General features: G+C 47.2%; 1 protein-coding gene across 1 annotated transcript in view; it reads left to right on the plus strand.

Moving 5' to 3' along the window:
- The window catches only part of LOC310837101 (uncharacterized protein), a 41,472-nt gene that overhangs the window by 5,007 nt on the left and 14,181 nt on the right, over positions 1–22,284 (plus strand). Inside the window, exons 2-4 of the mRNA XM_083723164.1 lie at positions 6,606–7,134; positions 9,461–10,231; positions 21,443–21,615. Coding sequence (XP_083579290.1) covers positions 6,640–7,134; positions 9,461–10,231; positions 21,443–21,615 — 1,439 coding nt within the window. The 5' untranslated portion in view covers positions 6,606–6,639. The remainder of the gene's footprint in view (positions 1–6,605; positions 7,135–9,460; positions 10,232–21,442; positions 21,616–22,284) is intronic.

The following is a 22,284-nucleotide window of genomic DNA, read 5'->3' on the forward strand; positions in this document are numbered from 1 at the left end:
AATCTCCTGGGATGTACTCTATCCGAAAGTCGAAATCCGCGAAGAATTCCGCCCAGCGCATGTGTCTCTGGCTTTGGAGCTTCGCCGTGCGCCAATACTCTAGGTTCTTGTGATCCGTGCAGACCTGTACTGTGTGCTTGGCTCCTATGAGGAAGTGTCGCCACGCTTTGAAAGCTGCGTGAATGGCTAACAGCTCCCTGTCCCATATGGTGTAGTTTTGCTCCGCCTTGCTGAGCTTTCGGGAGTAAAAGGCACCGGGTCTCCAGTTTCCATGTGGATCTTCTTGCAGGAGTACAGCTCCAACCGCCCTGTCTGACGCGTCGGTCTCCACTCGCATGGGCCTGCCTGGATTCACGTGCAGCAGTTGCTCCTCGGAGGCGAAAAGGCTTTTAAGCTTCCGAAAAGAGCGCTCCGCCTGTTCCGTCCACACGAACCTCTTCTTCTTGGAACTCAGAGTGTCCGTGATCGCTGCTGTCTCCTTTGCAAAACCTCTGATGAATTTGCGGTAGAAGTTGGCGAAGCCGACGAATCTCTGGACTTCCTTCCGATTGCGTGGGCTCTTCCAGTCCAACACCGCGCGGACCTTGACGCTGTCCATGGCCAGCCCCTTGTCGGACAGCTTGTAGCCCAGGAAATCCACCTCCGTCACATCAAACTGGCACTTCTCTAACTTGGCGTAGAGCCTGTTCTCCCGTAGTCTTTGCAGGACTTCCTTTACGTCCCTCTCGTGGGCCTCTTCCGTCTCCGAAAAGATCAGGATGTCGTCGAGGAAACACACACATTTCTTGTAGAGGAGTCCCGCTAGCACGTGATGCATAAAGGCTTGGAATACGTGAGATCCATTTTGGAGACCAAACGGCATAACTCTGTATTCATACGTGCCCAGAGGCGTGAACATGGCCGTTTTCCACTCATCGCCCTCCCGGATGCGTATGAGGTTATACGCTCCACGCAGATCCAATTTGGTGAAGATCTTCCCCTTCCTCACGGTTGCTAGGAGATCATCTATCTTGGGCATGGGGAAGGCCTTGGGCTTGGTCATACTGTTTATGAACCTGTAATCCACAATGAGTCTTTTTTGGGGCGTGTCTCTCTTCTTTACAAAGAACACAGGACTGCCCCCCACTGCTTTCGATTCCCGGATGAATCCACGCTTCAAATTGTGCTCTATGAACTCCCTGAGCTCTTGCATCTCGTCCTCAGACATGGAATACAGTTTTGCAGTCGGCAACTGCGCCCCCGGCACCAGGTCGATGGCACAATCATAAGGTCTGTGGGGCGGCAACTGGTCAGCTTCCTTCTCGCAGAAAACCTCCAGGAACCCTTCGTACTTGCTAGGTACTGCCTGCACCATGCCAAGTCGCAGCTGGTGCTCAGCCCCCTCCTCCTGGCAGGACTGGATGCAATTTTGAGCACAGTACGATGAGCAAAAGGTGATCTGGCGTTGGTACCACGCTACAGCAGGACTGTGTTTCTCCAGCCAACTCATGCCTAATACTATAGGCGTGTCAGACAGTTGGGTGACATTGAAGCTAATGACTTCTCGGTGATCTCCTATCCGCATCACCATGGGAGGTGTCTGTTGCACAACTTGCCCTCCTAGCAATTTCCTGCCATCCACTGTGACTACGTTCAGAGGCGTTGTGGCGGGCAGAAGTGCTATGCGATGCTGCTTGACGAATTGCATCCCCACGAAATCGGCATTGCTCCCCGAATCGATCGTGAGGGGCACTTCTAGGGTGGTCCCATTTGGCAACTGAAGAGTTGCAGTGAGCTGCACTGCTGGCTTGGGTGGTAAAGGGTCTGTGCGTTGCAAAGACGCTGGGGACTGTTCTACAGATTCGCCTGGCTGAGCCCCAGCAATTCTGCTTGCAGCCAGGCATTGTCGTTTCCCTGAGGTTCCTCTTCCTGGATCACTTCTGCAGCTACCGTCGCTAAAGCTGCAGTGTGTTTCTGGAGCCTCTGGGGGCACTCTTTCGCCATGTGCAGTGCACTGTCGCAGATGTAACACTTCCTGGTCCCTCTAGGAGGCTTCGCCTTTACTGCACCGGAAACTGGGGCTCTGGCTGTTGCTTGAGCCTTAGCACCACCAAGTTCCATCGGCTCCTCCCCCTGCCTCCCCAGCGGCGAGGGATGTGACTGACTGAACTCCCTGGGGATGAAAGAAGACGTCCTCGCTGGTGGACGCACCTGACATTCTTCCTCATTGTGCCAAGGACGTCCCTCGTGACGTATGCCAATCGCCAGAGCCCTCTGCACCACCTGCTCCAGGGTCTGAGGTCTGTCTCCCCTGGCAAGTTCGTCCTTTATGGGACCGCTGAGACCCTCCCAGAACAAATCCCTCACAGGTGTGCAGTCTTTCTCCCAGCGTAACGCAGTCAGTAAAGCAAAAAATCTGGAATGGTACTGACGCACAGTGGCTTTGTCTTGCCGCAGTCCAAATATCTCCCTGCGTGCAAGATCCAAATCTATGGTTGACTGGAAGCAGGCATCCATCGCTTTAATGAATTCATCAGAATCGCGGCGGGCAGGGCCATCTTCACGCCACAAATTGCGCAACCAGTCTCTGGCCGGCCCATGCAAGTGAGAAACAATAAACCCCACTTTCTCCTCCTCATCTTTAAAGTCATGACGAAGCAAGTGTAATGCATACAAAACGTCTGCTCTGAAACTGGGGTAGTGCTTCAGGTTCCCATCGAAGTGGGTGACTAGGCTGCCCCCCCGCCTTCCAAGTCCAATGCCCTCTGATCTGGACCCTGGGAACCCTTCCCTGTTTGCACGCTCCCACCTTGTTTGCAGGTCCTGGCAGCGCTTCTCCATTTCGTCATGCTTCTTCTGAGACGCAAGGACTGCAGCGGTGAGTTCGGAAACTGTAGTTCGCAGTGCTGTCAGCTGATCCTCCGCACTCATGGCTGTCACCGTTTGTGAGCTTTGCAAAAAAAATTTTTGCGTTCTTTGGGAGGGGACTTACTGTCAGAGCCACCCGAGGTCCCAGCTCACAAGAGACCAAAATCCAGTCCAAGTTATATACAAAAGGTTTTATTGAAGAACATTGTTGTCGTTACATCCAAGCTCCGTGGCTCAGCATCTGTTACCCTTAGATGTTTGAAGTCCCCTCTGAGTCAGTCCCGCCCCTGCACCAGCTTAAGAGGCTTGTACTGCTCCACCTTTTCCTCTCCTTCCTTTTCCGCAGGGTCTTCCTGCCCCCCTGTGCTCCCTCCCTTCGGGACTTCCCCGAGGCTGAGTCTTCTGACGCCTGCTCCCCCCTCCTTCGTGCTTTGGGACCAGGCTCCTCCTCAGGGCTCTCCTCATTTCCGCGCGCCTCCACATTTGAACTTGGCGCGCGTACGTTGCTTCTGACCTTCCTTTCGACCGTTACGCTACTCTCGGTACTACACTCCTCCCCTTCCTGCAGGACGTTCTGCTCCGAACTCCTTCCCCTCTCTACTCCCTGTTCTGCTCCTTCTGACACACTGGTAACTCCACCCCCTTCACTCCGTTCCGACGGAGAGGCCGGTCCCGATCTCCAACCCCCACTGGGGATTCCCTCTTCGTTCCCCTGCTTCTGACTGCTTCCCTCTCTACTGCCCCTTGGCCTGACCAGGGGGGCTCCCTTTTGGGAATCCTCGGATTCACTTGACGGACTCACTGACAACCTCGGGTCATCGTCGTCCTCTTCCTCGTCACCCTGGGACCCCTCCCCCTCGCTCTCTGTCCCTGAAACCCTGACAATATGTAACCTGAAGGGTATGTAACCTGAGGTACCGCTGTACCTGTTTTGCAGATATCCTGGCTACTCTTCTCTTGCTGCTGGTCAGGAGCAGAGGCACCGTGTTGCCCCCAAGATTAGGGGGCTGGCGCATGTTGCACACATGTAATATTGCATGTGTGACATATGTCCTATGACGTCACGTACGTCCCTGCCGTGCACGGTAATGATATCAGGAGATATCAGGAGATGCCACCCTTCCACTAGGCCATGCTGGTCCTCACAGTGTCCGGAGATGCTGCGTAGGCCACTGGGACCTTGTGCCAGGTCAGTCCCCTCCGCCTCTCTTGACACTGCACAGATCGGTGCAGCCTTCCGTTGATTTTTTTTTAAAAAATGATATTTATTGAAGTTTGTTTTTTTTAAAGAAAAAACACATATAGACACAAAAAACAGTAAAAACATAAACAAACAAACAAACAAATCAAAAACAGGTATAAGTTCAAACCATAAATTCTAATCCTAATTTCACCGACCTCCTCACACCTCCCCCTTCTGTATTCTAATCTCATTTATCTTATCAGCAAATCCATTCCCACATTTCCCATAATTTTTATTAATTCTGTTCTTTTTCCCTAAATCAATTCCCCTGTAAACCCCTAATTTTTAAACCCATATCTTTTTAGCCTTCATTAATTTTATGGTATTTATTAAGATAGTCTTTAAACTTCTTCCAATCTTCTTCCACTGTCTCTTTGTCCTGATCTCGGATTCTGCCCGTCATCTCTGCCAGTCCCATATATTCCGTCATCTTCATCTGCCATTCTTCCAGAGTGGGTAGATCTGGTGTCTTCCAATACTTTGCGATAAGGATCCTTGCTGCTGTAGTAGCATACATAAAAAAGTTTTGTCCTTCTTTGACACCACGTGGCTTACCATACCCAGGAGAAAGGCTTCTGGTTTCTTCAGAAAAGTATATTTAAATACCTTTTTCATTTCATTATATATCATTTCCCAGAAAGCCTTAATCCTTGGGCATGTCCACCAGAGGTGAAAGAATGTACCTTCATTTTCTTTACATTTCCAACATTTATTATCTGGTAAGTGGTAAATTTTTGCAAGCTTGACTGGGGTCATGTACCACCTATAGATCATTTTCATAATATTCTCTCTCAAGGCGTTACATGCCGTGAATTTCATGCCGGTGGTCCACAACCTTTCCCAGTCAGCAAACAAAATATTATGACCAATGTCTTGAGCCCACTTAATCATAGCTGATTTAACTGTTTCATCCTGCGTATTCCACTTCAACAGCAAGTTATACATTTTTGACAAATTCTTAGTATTGGGTTCTAGCAGCTCTGTTTCCAGTTTTGATTTTTCCACCTGAATGCCCATTTTCCTGTCCAGTTTATAGACCTCCAATATCTGATAATAATGAAGCCAATCTCGGACTTTGTCTTTTAGATTCTCAAAACTCTGCAACTTCCATTTGTCACCCTCCTGTTCTAAGATTTCACAATATTTTGGCCAGTTAGCCTCCATATTAAGTTTTTTCAAAGCTTTTGCCTCAGCCTTCCGTTGATGTTGTGCTGTGCTCAGCTTGGCAGTTCGGTCTCCTCTGCCCCCTCAATATTCAGGGAGGATGACTCTCCTGCTAAGCAATATTGAGGGGGCTGATGACACCTTCACCCCCTAGAGTTGGTGCATGTGATTAGGAGTGAAGCCAGGGAGATTCCCAAGGGCAGAAAGGGAGGTTTCCTTCCCTGGGTTAGAGGGTTAGACGAGGACTGAAGAGACCCAGGTTCACACACACATAGCAGACCCTCCAAGTGTGCTTATTTTCCAGGAACATCCCTGATTTAGAAAAGGCATCCTGGTTTCTGATTTGATCCTGGAATGTTCCATTTTTCCTTACGATGTCCCTATTTTCATTGCAGAAATGTTGGAGGGTATGGAATTGTCAAATTCCCAAGCCATCTGAAGGCAATCCTGTATAGGGAAGGGTTTTTTTTTTTAAGTTTAATGTTTTATTATGTTTTTATATATGTTGGAAGCTGCCCAGAGTGGGTGGGGCAGCCCAGTAAGATGTGTGGGGTATAAACAGTAAAATTATAATAATGGAATGGGACGTCCCTATTTTTAATCAGAGAAATGTTGGAGGGTATGACATAATCTAGCCACTAGCTATGCTGCTCAAGCTATATCACTACCCTAACCATATTCTCCCATACAAACCCACCACAGCTCTGGAATGTCTGGGGAAAGCCCTTCTCTTGGTGGTGGACAGTGGTGGACACCGGCAGGCAACTTTGGAACTCCCTCCCTAGAGAAAGCAGACTGGCCACCCGCTTGTCATTATTCCGCCAGCAGATGAAGGCTGATGACATGCCTTTGGAAAGGGCTTTTCAATAATGCTATGCTATTTTTACTATCCATGTTTCAATAATACAAACAATAAAAATAATTTTATTATTTATATGCCACCCATCTGCCTGGGTTGCCAAGTAAAATAGATCTGTTTTTATATTGTTTTAATTCTAGTACAGTTTAATTACATTTTTATAACAATATTTCTAGCTTGCTGCATTTTATCTGTTTTGCTGTGATTTGTGCAAGCTGCCTTGCTTCCTGGTCTGGGGAAAAGCCAGGAGATAGATGATATAGATAGATGATAGATGATAGATGATAGATGATAGATAGATAGATGGATAGATAGATAGATATCCAACCTCTGTTCAAAAGCCTCCAATGAATCATAGAATTGTAGAATTGGAAGGCTGCCCCGAGGGTCAGGGATCATAGCTCAAGATTACCTGGCCGATGGCTATCTAACCTCTACTTAAATACCTCCAATGCATCTGACTATACTTTGCCACTTGTCCCATCCTGACAGGTGGATACATTGGCTATTGCAAGGAGCCAGGATTATGAAATCTACTAGAGAAAAGATCACCCTGAACTTCAGGGGAATCCGATACAAGACTTATGCTAGCACCCTTCAAGCCTTCCCTGGGACCAAACTGAGCCGCCTCACAGGGCCCCAGGAGGCATCCACCGAGTTTGACTATGACCCCAACACTGGAGAGTTCTTCTTCGACAGAGATACCCGTGTTTTTGAAGAGGTGCTGAACTACTGCAGGACCAAGCACCTCCACTGCCCTCAATACATCTGCAAGTCTGTCCTTGAGGAGGAGCTGGCCTTTTGGGAGATCAGTGAGGCCGCCCTGGCTCCCTGTTGCTGGCAGAGGCTGAGCGACATGGAGAGCCAGCAGGAAGACCTCGCCCTCTGGGATGACAGCAAAGATGAAGATGACCAGGCTCTCCTGGCCCAGGTGGGAAGGGGAAATAATAGTTGCAGGGCCCAGTGGCAGCCCAGAATTTGGACCCTCTTCGAAAAACCGTTTTCCAGTGGTAGTGCAAAGGTAAGTGCTGGAGCATTTCTTTAAAATGGGAATGGGGAGCCTGTGGTCTTCCACAGAGCCTGGTCATTGGGGTTGATGAGCACTGGACTCCAACAACATCTGGAAGTCCAATGCTGCTTTAAAACAAGGGGGGGTCCAATTTGTTAAGGTCATCTTGAATCCCACTTCTGTCTCCAGCAGCATTAACTTCCCCTCCCAGTTTGATGTCACCTGTAAAATTCGATAAGCATCCCCTCAATTCCTTCATCCAAGTTGTTTATAAAGATGTTGAACAACAATGAACCCAGGACAGAACCTTGTGTCACCCCACTTCTCCCTTTTTCCCAGGATGATGAGGAACCATTAGTGAACACTCTTTGAGTTCAGTCAGTCAACCAACTAGGAACCCACTTAACAGTTACCTTGCCCAGATTTTACCACCTTCTCCACAAGAGTATCATATGGAACCTTGTCAAAAGCCTAACTGAAATCAAGATACAATACCTTCACAGCGTTCCCCTGATCCACCAAGCTTGTAACTCTATCAAAAAAAGAACTGAGTGTCATATGGCATGACTTGTTTTTGAGAAATCCATGCTGGGTCTTAGTAATCAGAGCATCCTTTTATAAGTGCTCACAGACCAACCATTTAATTAAGTGTTCTATTACCTTTCCTGCTACCTACATCAAGCTGACTGGTCAGTAGTTAACTGGATCTTCTCTCCCCCTCCTTTGAAAATGGGGACAACATTTGCCTGCCTCCAGTATGCAGGAACCTCACCTGTTTCCCAAGAATTCTCAAAAATTATAGGCAAAGGCTTTGGGATTACATCTATAAGCTCCTTTTGTACCATTGGGTCAGTGCTATTTTTCTAGGAAAAGAGGTGCTGAAACTTACCATAAACATGTCCCTGGTTCTCTTATAATGGCAATGGTGCCCAACTAAGAGGTGCCAGATCTGAGTTCCGGTGAGTTCCAACTGAAAAAATCCTGCCATGTGGAGTTCACGTGCCTATACATTACACAGGCTTATATAGAGGCATCCCCTCCCCTCAGCTTTAAACACACATAGAAATTATGTTTACAGAGAAAATACATGTCTGCATTATCAAAACCAGATGCCTGCTTCATTGAGAAGAACAGGGTACCTTCTCTCTATCAGGTGAGCTCAAGGCTGAGCTTTTTCTACACAAACATTCTTGACACATTCTTCACACAGCCTGTGTAAGAAGATTCCCCTGACAATATCCTTTCACACACTCTTTTTTTTACATCTCTTCACATGTAGGCTACCTATCAAAGCCATGCATGCACCATTAATTCTGAGAGGGAAATAGTAGCTCTCAGTAAATTGAGCACACAAGGATGGTAGATGGAGCAGTTCCTTCTTTGTGGGAATCTGGGGAAGTCTCCTCCAACATAGTGCTCTCCAGATATCTTGCACCAACTCCCATCAGATGTAGCCAGCATGACTGAATGGAGTTTGAGCTGATGGGAAAACAGTCACATTGACTGGGGCTGATGGGATTTATAGTAACACAAGATATCTAGAGGGCACCAGGCTGAGGAAGACTGATCCACTGTGCAAACAGGGGCTAAATGGGGTTCTGCCACAATGCCACAATTTAGGGGGAAGAGCTCAGTGGTGGAACATCTGCCTTGCCAACGGAAGGTTCCAGGTTCAATCACCAGTGGCACCACAATGTAGGGTGGGAGGGGAGAACCTTTCTAGAATACTGGAGATCCACTCCCCAATCAGTGTAGACCATACATCAAGGATGGAACAATGCTCCTATGAAGAAATGTTGCAGTGTCTGGATATTTTTAGTTTAGAAGAAAGTCAAGTAAGAGGTGACATGATAGAAGTTTATTATGCATGGGGCAGAGAAAGTGCCCCAAAACATTAGAACTCCTGGACATCCAAGGAAGCTGAATAATGTTGGAAGATTCAGGACAGATTTAAAAAGTACTTATTTTCGCAGCACATAGAGCAGGAAATTCACTCCCACAGGAGGCAGTGATAGCCGCCAACCTAGATAGCTTTGAAAGAGGATTAGACAAATTCATGGAGAATGGTAAGGCTATCAGTGGCTGTTAGCCACGCTGAGGCAGCAATGCTTCTGAATATCAGTTGCTGGGAACCATAGGAGGGGAGAAGGCTCTTGTGCTCAGATCCTGCTAGCTGGTTTCCCTTTGGGGCATCTGGTGGCCACTGTGAGGACAGGATGCTGGATTAGATGCTTCATTGGCTTGATCCAGCAGGCGCTTCTTATGTTCTTATGTTCCTGTATTCTAACACAAAGCTCACAAACTAACTTTGTGACACAGCTGAACTTTCTTTCCACAGGTTCTGGCCGCTATCTCCCTGGTCTTCAACATTGGAATTTGCATCCTTTTCATAAAGAAGGCTGATGTAGAAATTGAGTTCTTTGTCTATGGACATGAATACAACAGCACTGACACCGTCCTCAATGAGATTCACAAATACTTCCCTTACCTCATCCCTCTGGAGTTTTTCTGCGTCCTCTGGTTCTTGTTTGAGTTTTCTGTGCGGCTTACGTTTTGCCCAAATAAAAAGAAGTTCCTGACCAGCCCCCTGAACATAGCTGACTTCATCTGCCTCTTTCCAATTTTCATCGAGCTTTGCACACATGGACAAGCCTGGCTGGGTTTTGTCCGTGCACTGTACACCCTCAAGCTCTTGAAGATCCTTAAGCTCATAGAAATCCCTCTAATGTTCCAGGTCCTTTCATACACGTCCAGGTCTATCTTCAGAGAGATCTTCATCTTCATGATCATCTTTATCTTCGAAAGTCTGTTCTTCGGCATCCTCATGTTCTACACAGAGGTCCTTTACCCAGTACCTGAATCATATTTTGAGAGCATTTCATCCTGCATTTGGTGGGCAGTCATCACTTTGACCACTGTTGGTTATGGAGACTCGTACCCTGTCACCGAATTCTCCCAAGTGATAGCAGCCTGTGCGGCACTCTGTGGCGTGTTGACCATAGTCATCCCAATCCCTATCTTTCTGATCAAGTTCAAGGGCTATTATGATGCTGCCGTGATCAAGGAGAGGAGGAAGAGGAAGATGGAACAAGCAGCAATGCTGTCATTCTAAGGACTCCAGAGCACCATGTTGCCAATTATTCATGGGAAGAGATAACTGGCTTCTAGATAGCTTCCTGCCACACCGCAGATGCTTCAGCTGATTTGATGCATTTTTGAGCTTCCTACCTGAGCATCACATTCCTCTGTGCTGCCAACTGAATTAAGTCACACTGTACCTGTGCTCCCACATTTCCAAAGAGAGAGAGGGCTACCAATGCCCGTTAGCCATGGTAGCTATGCTCTGCATCCATGGCTGAAGACAACAATACTTCTGAGTATCAGCTGCTGGAAACCACAGGAAGGGAGAGCCCTTGTGCTCATGTTCTGCTTGCTGGTGTCCCAGAGGCATCTGATTGGCCATTGTAAGAACAGGATGCTGGACTAGAAGGGTGGATTGGCCAGATCCAGCAGGCTCTGCTTATGGTCTTATGTTCTTAAAAGAGGTCTTCCTCCTCGTGCTTCTTGCCTTCAAGCCTTTTTGCCTGGAACATACCTTTGGACTGTGATATTGGCTCTTGCTTGCCCACAATGAACATGGATACAGTAGATGCAAGTTGATCTCTGTTGGCATTCTGGGCTCCATTATTCTTATGAAGTGTGAGGAGATTAATGCTGCCACAACCAACCAAAGGGGAAATGGGTTAGAGTCATCAATAATGTTCTGTCTTTATGTATTTTTAGATTGTATAAGCCACTATCATTTTCCAGAAAAACCCTACAACAGCTAACATTGCAACCTAAACACAACTGGTATAATAATATAAAGGGAAATGATACAGGGATTTGACAGCATATAAAAGCAACAATAGCAATACTACTACTGCTGCTGCTACTACTCCTCACAGTGTAATCTTTTACAAGGCTACCTAGATGTTAATCTCATTGATTCAGGGAAGTTTCCTCCCAATGTGTATAGGATTAGACCCTGAGACTCATGAAATAAAAGTCAACACATTCATATACCAGGCATACAACAAACTATATTACTTACTGGAAACTCAAATGCTGTTCTTGGCAGAGCACAGAGAAGAGAGAGCAAAACCCACCATTTCATGGTTAGTGGCCCTCATCACAACTTGCTCAGACTCTGAAAATAAAGCCTCTCATTTCCAAACTGGAAATGAGAAAGGAGCAAATGTAAGACCTACTTCTGGAAAGGACTAGATCCCACTTCAGTTTGGGGGTCAACTGATATTAAAGGGGTAGCCCTCCCTCACCCAACCCCAAAAGGCGCAACTCATAAAAATGACTTGCATTAGATTCTCAGCATTCCTTCTGTTCATAGAAAATAGAAGTATTTGGAAAGCTAAATTCCAGTTTATTTTAAAAATTCATATTAATCAAAAGTTATTACATGCATACATGCACATTCATACATACATGATCAAAAGGTATTACATACTTACATGCATATACATTCATGCGTATTACACACACACATACATGAATACACACACACATGCATTCATATAAGATTATAAAGACAGAATCCAGGATCCAGGATCCAGAATGCCTCATATTTTTCTCTTGCATATAAGATTAGAAAGACTACAGCAGGATCCAGAGTGCCTCATATTTTTCTCTCACTTGTTTCCTCTTTGAATTGGGCGCTTTATGCTGAATGATGGCCTTCAGGGAGCCACCATTGAACCCAATGCCCTGCAGGCATGTTATAGTACTCCATGAACTGTAGCTTGTTGTCAATGGGCACATGCACCAGCCACTCTCCTCTCTGCTCCAAAGCAAACCGGAGCATCAGGTGAGTTTCAAAAAAGGCATCATTATAGATTAGGTGCATTTCAACCATGGGTCTCAAAAGGGGGGTGGGGGCAATGTGGGATACCAGCCAGTGAAGTGCAAATAATTGCAAATATTTTACTGGCAGGTAGCAGGAATGGACTTGAAAAACACACTTGAAAAAGGAACCACAGTCATAGAAATGTGGAGTTGGAAGCGACTTGCTAGGGTCCTCTAGTCCAACTCACTGAAATACAGGAATCGCAGCTAAAGGATCCTTGACAAACAGCCAATCTCCACTTTGAAACCTCCAAGAAATGAGAGTCCACCACTTTCTGAAGGAATCCATTCCACTGTTGAATTATTCTTACTCTCAGAAAGTTCTACCTAATGTTGTTGGAATCTCCCTTTTTCATAATGGATGCAGCATTAAGCAGTCCCACCCCCCTCCATAAGTGTGCTTAATATAATGTGCACTTTGGCCTTAAGACTTCAAAAAGTGTAGACCCCAAGTCCCCTGGGTTTCTGCTAGGTATTGGCACCTCAGTTTCATAACTACATTGCACTTAAGAGAAGCCTCCTGGCGCGAAAAGGAGATTTTTGTATTATTAAATTGTATAATGTATGCTGCATTGTGCTTTCACGCTACAGTTTATTAAAGGTAATTTTATTTCTCCATTACAATTAATTTGTGCTTCATGTTTCTCAGGGGCAATATAGGCATCGTTGTTAACTGAATAAACACTGAGAACATGAAGGATTCTTCTGTTTAGTAAAGAACTGCTAAGCGGAGGCATAAGCCACCTTAGGACCATGGTGTATTGGGAGGGAGGATTCAGCTCTTCCTCCCCCTGCCATAGACCTCTCCTAAACCTGTCTCTATTTGCATTTCAAGGGACGCCTCCATTGGCACCAGGAAATCTAGTGTTTTACAGAGGAACAAACCCAGAACTTTAGCTACAGAGTTTTTTGCCCTGGGTGAAGCCTCCAGAGGGGCACCACTGAGGCTCCCAGCCTGTATGTGTGTGTACACAAATGTGTGAGTGTGGGTGCCAAACTGGATCTTTGACCCGGGTGAACTAAAGTCTAGTTTCACTCCTGACAAACCTGACAGAGTCAGCTCCCTGCCCCAACAAACCTACACTCAGGGGAAATCTAGAAGCTGCCATGAAACTAGCATCCAGGAAGACACTGGCTATGTACACACCAGACACAGCACTATGATACCCAGTGCTTTTTTTAAAAAAAAAATGTTTAGGGGTAGGTACTCTCATTTTGACTCAAGAAAATCACAATTTTATAGTTCAAATCGGGGGAAATAAATATAGTAAATGGACAAAAGTACAAAGATTCACAAAATGTTTAGGGGTGTGCTTACCCCTGTGTATCCCCAGAAAAAAAGCACTGATGATACCACTTAAAGCACTCCTGTGCCCCCCCCCCACAGCACCAAATTCTGGGAGCTATAGTTTGTGAAGGGTGCTGAAAGTTGTTAGGAGACCCCCTCTTCCCCCCACAAAGCTACAATTCCAAGGGTTCCCTGGGAAGGGACTGACTGTTACACTCTGAGAGTTCTTATGTGGTTATTTATTCATTTATTTAAAATATCTGTATGTTGCTGTGTCATTCAAAAACAACTATCAGAGTGATTTACAACAAGAAAAACATAAAACACTACAAAACATAAAACACTACAATGAAAACCATAAAAACGTTAAAAACAGACAACAATTAACCATTGTGGAAGGGTGCCTTATTACTTGCCTGTATAGGCCTGGCAGAATAGGGATGTTTCTAGCAGACATTTAATAGCTCAATCTCCAGTAGCAAAGAGTTCCACAGGACTGGTCCAATGACATTATTTCTCGCTGTTGTCAAATGAGCCTTGCCGACTTGGGGAATGACCAATGGCGCTCCTGCAGTCTCAGCGATCGAGCTGGAATATTATAAGGATTCAGGTGGTCCCTGAGATTACCTGGACCTAAGTTGTTCAGTTGTGTAAATGAATGCAAGGAACTTGAACCTGAATTGGTAGGTGGACAGCCAGTGCTGCTGTTTCAAAGATGGCGTCAATTATCCTCAGCCTGAAGCTCCCATCAGCAATCTGGCTGTAGCATTCTGCCCCAGCTGGAGCTTCCGAACCAGGCCCAAGGGCAGCCCCACATAGAACTCATTTCAGTAATCCAGCTTTGAGGTTACCAATGCATGTCCTACAGTGGTCGGGCTGTCCCTGTCCACAAACAGCTGTAGACAAAGCTGGCAAAAGGCTCTCCTAGACACAGAGGACACCGGGGCCTCTAGTGACAGAGATGTATGCAGGTCAGGGGCACTAGCTCCCCCCCCCCAATGTTTGGGGGGTGAGGAGGCTGAATGCAGACCTGCGGCTTCTGTGGCTGGCTTCTCCTCCTGCAGTTACTGGGGAATGAGCCCCCAGCTTGTCCTGGTGACACCTCCTTCTCAGAGCAATGTCGGGAGGAGTCAGGGCCTCCTTCCCTGGCAGCCACAGGAGGAAGAGGTGGAGAAACTGACGGTGCACACAGCGCTCAGAGTTTGGGATGCTCGGCTTGGGCTGCTTGTGACACATGACACTTAGCGTGTGTGTGATGTCACATATATGTGTGATGCATGCACCAAGTGTCGTGTGTGTGTAAGATTGAGGCATCTAATCATAAGCCTGCATTTTTATCAGAGCTTATATATTTCGATCAGGGCCTGTATATTAAAATGAGCTTAAAGATTTTCAAATGTTTCATGCCAGGCAGAAGACTAAAAAAACCTTGGCAAGATGTTTTTCCTCCTAGACAAGAGGCCCCCCTGATTTATAGCAGATAACAATTCTCAAAGTCGTAAAAAGGGAATTTCAGGCTGAGAGCGAGGACACTGACCCTACATATTACAGAAGATAAAAAAGGCTGAGAAAACATAATTAGGAGTGGGTAAATAGTAAAATAACACCATGTGCCTCCCATTAAAACTTGAGCCATATTTTCCTAAGGTTGAAAAGTCAAGAGCAAATTGAAAAGCAACTGGTCTGGCTGGCAGAAAGAGAGCATTTTTGGGAAGTCTTTTCTAAAGCTGTTTCTTAAACTGAGATCCTTTTAAGATTTCTTTTCCTTTTAAAAGGCTACCTATGATAATGTATGAAATATATTAGCTTAAATGTAATTATGCAAAGGATCTAGAAAGAAAGAAATGTTAAATTCTTATTTCATAGAGTCATATTGCAATAGGAGACCAGAGGGGCAAATGAGCCCAGCCTCCTGCCAGACAGGAGACGCCATCGAGCACTCCTGATATATGGTTGTCAGGCCTTTTGTTTAGACACCTCCAAATGAAGGAGATCTTTCAATGATGATGTGAACTCAAGATCCTTGAAGATAAAAAGTTAAGATTAACCATCTGTTTTGGAAGGCAATAGGGCAAGGAGGGCAAGAGGTGAGCTGGTAATTAAGATTCCTTGTTGAGACACATGTAAGATATATTACTACTTATTTGTCATTTATAGATATAAGAATATATAGCTCTTTGTGTCCCATAAAAGGACAAAAGGAAATGGGTGTATCTTTTGTGATTGGTTCTAGCAAACAGCCAATAGGAATTTCAACCAGGCTGATTGGACAGAGGCAGCCACAGGAGGAGCAAGGGGGCTGGATTAAGGAAATATAAGTGCTGGCCAGAATGGCAGGAGGCCAGGCCAGAGCTTGGTAACCATATACCACTGTGCCTCTCATTTATTTGTCTGACAAATAAATTACTATTTTAATTTCTCTATTGCTGCGTTGAATATTTCATTCCAGCTAAGCGTTAACCACAAGCAGGGTGCTACAAGATGTCACACATGCAACACTGGCTTCCCCAATTGGCTTTGTAAGCTAGCCCATGTGTTGCATTTGCTCCTTCTGAGGAAGGCAACCCTATCCAGAACAGGCAACTTGCCAATTTCCCCTTGCATGTTCAGACCTTTAAACCCCACCCTAAATAAATTCACACAAATTTTGGCTTGGATCTTTGGCAGAATTTAGGCCACAACTTTATTGATTACAGCAAGTGAATGGTTGCATAGGCTCTGGCTCGGCTAGTTCCCTGCACTGTTGCAGGTAGCACTGACCCAGGGCACCAGCATAGGTCAGCCTAGGGTGAACACCTGGTTAAGCGGAAAGCAGGGAACAGGCTATCTCCGCCACCCAAATGCCCCCCTGGACTCAGGCACGGGCACAACCCTCTCTCAGGGGTTGACCAAACCATCAACCAAACCTTTAATGGAATACCCTTCACATAGGGATGGCGAGTGTGTTCTCCCATCCCTATCACCTGAACCAGAGTCTATCCACCACACGAGCACCCACGCTCGCCGCCAACCACTCACACCTGTAACCAATCCCTTAACCCTGCTGATACGGAGGTCAGCCAAAAATCATTCCCAATCACAGACAGATGAACCCTGTCAAGCCTGTAAAGGGACGCAACACGGAAGGTAATGCCTGAGTGCCCAAGGCCAGAATGTTTTTTGGCCACCACGCTCTGGACGCTCATCTGGGCCCTCTCGGTGGCAGCTGGACATTGGCTACCTTGCCATCAGTGACCAAATTTTGAGTCTAATAAGAGCCACCTTCAACTCTTCAAGTAATGAAACCCCCTCTATACAAGATTGGATCCAAAAGCTGACACAATATGCCGAATTAGATGGTTTATCAGAAAAAATAAATAAATCAAAACTGGAATTTGTTTCAAAATGGGAGGTTTTCAAAGAATGTTTGAAAAATAAATATAGTAGTTTAAATTCTGTTGCAGCATTCGAGGAACTTCAATAATAGTTGCAAGGTAGATATAAGAAATTAGATATATTAAGAAAAAGTTTAATTATGATAAAAGTATGTATTGGCAATAAGTAATATGAAATTGGCGAAACCTGCCAATGCAGGGGAAATTCCTTCACGGTTCTGAATACAGCAACCATCTTATGACAGCAACAGCGCCCACTGACCTGGAACGCAAAATATTAGCCTGGAAAGAAAAGAATCATTAACTTGAAGACCGCTGACCTAGGATGAAATTATGGAGGCAAGAAATTATTAATTTGAGGGAGGGTGGATGGGTGGGTGATCCTGGAAGGAAGAACACCAAAAGAGGCTTGGACAACAAGGTCAGCCTCTTTTCTTTTGGCCTTAGCCCCACCCCCGGCCGGCCATCCATTGTCCTCCCTGGCCTAGGGTGGGTCAAAGGCCGGCCCAAGCAGGTGGGTGGCACCTGCCCAGGTGAGCCCTGCTTGGTGACACAAACCCTGCCCACCTATGCAGAAGGGAGGGCGGAAATTGCAGACACATGTGCTAAACCCTGTCTGTGGTGCCTACCCCTTTGCCCCAAATGATGAGACAAGACACCAGAATATGGGTTCAAATTGGCCACAACTTTATTGAGCTTCAGAAGTGGGAAACTTGGCACAGCCCGCCTGGCTGAGGATATGCAGGCAGATGAGGTCCAGTGAGAGGGGACTGCAAAGCGCAAACTTACACAGCATGCCCTTCCACCGACCTCGTTCCGGGAGGTTGACCTACATGCCGCCACTCTAGGACCAGGGACTCCCGGTTTTTGCCCTTTAACGGGCCCTGCAAGCGCCGCCGCATGGGGAGAGAAAGCCACTCCCAATCTAGAGAGGGGGTGGGGTTGCGGGCTCTCGATCCCATCTACAATCTCGTGGGGCTGGCGTCAGCCCCGCGAGAAGCAGGGATTCCCACCAGCTCATCAATATTCACCGCCCACAGCGGCAGCCAATTGGCTGCCGCAAGGGGGCGGGCCCTCCTCAGGTCACTTAAGGTCGGGGCAGCCCTGGCTCGCCCCTTTCGTTCCCCAGCAGCAGCGGTGTCCCACCCTCCCGCCCTTTAGGTTCTAGGCTAACGTTTGGACTTTGCTATGGGCTTCGGCTGGTCGCCGCACGGGGCCGGGTAGGAGTTTTTCCATTTGGCTCAATTGGCTGTATTTTCTTAGCCACTTGGTTTTTCGCCTACCTCGTAGCAAAACGTCACAACTCCTGGTTTTGGCGGTTAGGCATTGGCAGGGGTATTGTCTTGGGAATGAGGGGGGGAGGAACGCCATCACCTCCCCCAAAGATTGAAGGGTAGTTCGTTAAAGGACTCCGGGGGGCGTCGCCTCGTCCGAAACCTACGGAGGCTAGGGCCTAAAGCGCGCCCCCGAGCGGTAACCCCCTGGAGGGCCGCCCAGGGATGTACATCTCGGGGGGCTCCCCCGGTTGGTGCTTAACCCTTCCCGGTTAGACCGTATAGTCTGGTAGGACCAATGCCTAAAAGCCAATACCGCTCTTTCCTGTAATCAATAAAGTTGTGGCCATTTTACGCCCATTAACCTAAACTTGGTGTCCGGTGTCTTTATTTACTTCATCTTGGGGATGGGGAGGGAATCGCCACGCAACATGAATGCATCCTCCCCAACTTGATGTTAGATTAAAGGATACCTTGCCAAGGCCTAAAACTGCCACCCGTGGCCCTAAGGGCCTCGCCGCCAAGTCCCACAACTGAGGATCAATCAAACCCTGAAGTCTACCCAGTCCCTAAGGACTTGTCGCAAATAGTGCAGCCAGAGGTCATTACCTGGTGGGGTTAGGTGCACTCCATCCTCCCGGAATAGTTCAGCCTTATCTGCCCTGATGGTTGGATGTGGGATAGAGAACCCGCCAATTTGCCGCATGGTATTGCACATGGCCGTTGATTTTCCCCACAGCATAATTGATGCGAGAGGGATTGGAAACCCCCCTCCAGTGCAGACGGGGTAGGAGATTGGACCAGCCAATGGTCATTGTTAGGTACAAGGCATGCAGGCTTTTTATATCTGCCCTTGCAGCAAGGGCCAGGACAATGCCTTTTTGCTCCACTAGATCGTTCTCTCCCGCATGAATAATCATGACCCTCGGAGGGCCATGTACGACCACAGCACTATGCATCAAGCTCCGCCAACATATGCCCCACTGGGCAATCCAATAAATGTGTACCTTTGGGTGGATGTTAAGGTTACAGCCCCCATTGTGCAACCGTGCATAATCTGCTGCCCAATGGACAATGCTGTGCCCTACAACCCAGATCTTCATGGTGGGCAAACCTGTAAGAAAATTCAATTGCAAGTGATAGGGTGGAGAAGCCAGAACGAATATAGCTTTTTTAGGCTGCCAAGCACCAGCGCCCCAGTATCTTGATGCAGGTGGGGCCCCAAGCCTGGACTGCTGCTGAAGTGGCAGCCCCGGTACAGAAAGAGTGCCCAGAATATTCCTGGGGACTAATGCAACAGGCCGCTATGACTCTGTGTAAGACTGCTGTGAATTGAGATCGCGTCAAAGGGCGCGTGTTTGCATGCATGAAGAAAGGGCCCTTGCACTGAAGAAGCAATGTGTGTCCTGATATGGGCAGGGGCCCTCCTGTTCTGTCGGGGACAGTGCCAGCATAACCCCTTTCCGCAATTGGTCAGTTTTTGAGGAACAAATCTTGACATTCAATGGGCAGACTTAATGTCAGTGTCTGCCAGTGAGGAGACCCAGCCAAACACTCCCCAATGCGCATGGCACCAAAAAAGGCTAGGGAGAATGCAGCCCGAAAGAGACGCGTTTCGAAATTTGACCAGCAGATCTCTGGTAGTTTTTTTCCAAATTAGATTGAGTGTGTCGATAGTGATAGGCTTCCTGTCATCTTGATGTGGGAGAATGACGCAACGCCACCCAGCCAGCAGCTTCTTGACGTGGAAGCTGTCACAGGGGTCTGGCCAATGAAGGAATTTACAGAAGAATGAGATAGCTCCCCTGTAAAGCATTAAAGTTTTATGGCAAGGCCCTTGCGCTTTAGGAGCACCATGAATTGAAGCACCTCCTCCTCGGAAGCGCGGTGTGTTTTGGTGCCATGAAAACGCCCGAAGGTGTTCCAGGCCCTGGAATAAGAACGTCTAGTGGAGGGCGCTATTGCTGACAATACTCCCTGGTTTACTTCTCGCTTCCAATCTCCCACAGATTGTCTGGGAAGGCGTCCGAGGTCTGGGCTGCCTCTGGTGCCAGCTCGCAGAAACGCTCCATCTGGAAACGAGATAGCGCATCAGCAATGTTATTGTTAAGACCGGGTATGAAATGGGCAGTGAAGGAAATATTGTGCTGCAGGCACTCCAGCACAAACAGGCGCAGCACCCTTATGAACCTCACGGACTTTGCTGACTGCCTAGATATAACTCTTACCACCGCTTGACTGCCGGACCAGAAACAGACCCTGGAATTCAAGAAGAGGGTTCTCCAGATGCGAATGGTGACTAGAATAGGAAAAAAATCCAGAAAGGTTAGATCCTGAGTGATGCCTGCTGCATGCCAAGAAGATGGCCATGGCTGGGCACATCAATGGCCCCTGAAGAACACACCAAAACCAAAGTGGCCAGAAGCATCAGAATGGACTGGAACTCCACCCCAGGGTTAAGGCTCTTTTGCCAAAATGAAACCCCATTATAATCCTGCAAGAATGCAAGCCAAATCTTCAGAGCATCCTTTAACTGCCCTAATGCCCTAATGTGATGGTGAGGGACTACCCCTGCAGCCATGAGCCATGCCAGACGGGCACAAAAGGCATGGCCTGGCGCAACTACCCTACATGCAAAATTAAGATGACCCAATAGAGGTTGCACCTGGCGAAGGGTGGTCTTTTTAACCCTGAGCAACACTTTCAAGGATTCCATCTTGGTCTGTGGGAGGTGCAATGGTTGCCCCCGAAACAGACTTTGGATGGTTGGTTTAATCTGGCCTCTGCGGCAGCTTATTTCCTGGGATATAAAATCCTGTTAAAAAAGAAGCTCAACAACTTCAATCCTTAAAAAAGCTCAACAACTTTGGCCAGCCCCCATGGCCCTTCACTTCATCAAATCTGGCCCTCTTTGAAAAAAGTTTGGACATCACTGTCTCCCCTTACCTGTGTTTTTCCCACAACAACCCTGTGAGGACTGGCTCCTAAATCACCCAGTGAGCTTCATTATGCTCAGATCTAGATGTTGGCTATGTATAAGAGAAAATACACATTCTGGTGAACATTCTGCTATATATTCCCATCAGAAACCCAAGGCACCCCAGATGGCCAGTTTCAAAACCTTGGCTGTGAAAATACCCTCATTTGCCCATCATCTTCTTCACCAGGAGGAAGAAGTTAACCAGAGAGAGGCGGCCAAGTTGAGCAGAAAAGGCAAGAACAAAACAATTTGTTCTTGCTTCATTTCCTCACCATCTCTCCAGCCCCCTGCCGCCTTGTTGCACAACAAATCTGCTTTGAATTGAGCCAAGAGAGTTTGAACTCTGCCCATTTCCAAGAAGCCAGAGCTCTTTCAGGAGCTGTGGGTGGCAAGGGAGTTACTGGCTTATTTATAAATGGTCCACTAAATAATAGCTGGTTGTTGCTGATAGGAAGGTATGTTGGGGGAGCAGAGCGGAGGGTGTGCATTACACACACTCAAATAGTTTTTCTGTTGGATTGACTGGCGTTGCTTCCTGGCATCTGACATCTCTAGGCTTGGAACTGGGCCCCTAGAGGCATTGTGTTTTGCAGACAGCTCACTCAGTCCTTTTGCTGCCTGCTTATTCTTCCCCATTCTCTCTTTCTCTCCACCCACCACTGCATCGGGACTGTGGAGGTAAGGACTGATGCTGTAGCTTTTTCTCTGGGATTCTTCACGTATGTGTGTGTGTGTGTGTGTGTGTGTGTGTGTGTATAGTATGGTGCAATGGGGGCTTTTAGCAGACAACAGAAGGGGTTGGTGATGACACTCAAGTTGTGGGTTTGGAGGGCATGAAGAGACAGGCAGGCAGAAATGACAGGCACGATTTGCAGTGGTGGCACCTCCTGAGGGCTGCCATCTAGCTTTGCCATTGCACGTACTTCTTTTCATGCACCAGGGGATGCACTCAGACATACTGTGTCTTCCCTGCTCAGGAAGGAGGAATATATTGTTACATGCTACCCCAAACTCTGAGCCTCCAGGGGTTCCTGTGATTATGTAGGTTTGGTTTCCGTGGAATGAAAGTAAGCAGAGACTGTGGTGTCTTTTGGATGTATTGTATTATTTAGTCAGATATACAACCTGAGCATTTGATAGAGGGGCTCACAGCATTAGCACCCCAACAGATCTTACTTCTCTATTAGCTGCAGCTTTGGATCCAGCATGGAGCAAGCATATCTCTGTGTCTCCAGCTTCCAGCTCAGCTCTTACACACTACCCTGGCCCTTGTTCTCTTACCTAGCAGATAAGTGAGGGGCGTGGAGGAGGAGGACACCACCACCTGGTTATAGTTCTTGCAACCCA

This window comes from Podarcis gaigeae (genome assembly GCF_964106915.1).
Source record: "Podarcis gaigeae genome assembly, chromosome: Z".
NCBI lineage: Eukaryota > Metazoa > Chordata > Lepidosauria > Squamata > Lacertidae > Podarcis > Podarcis gaigeae.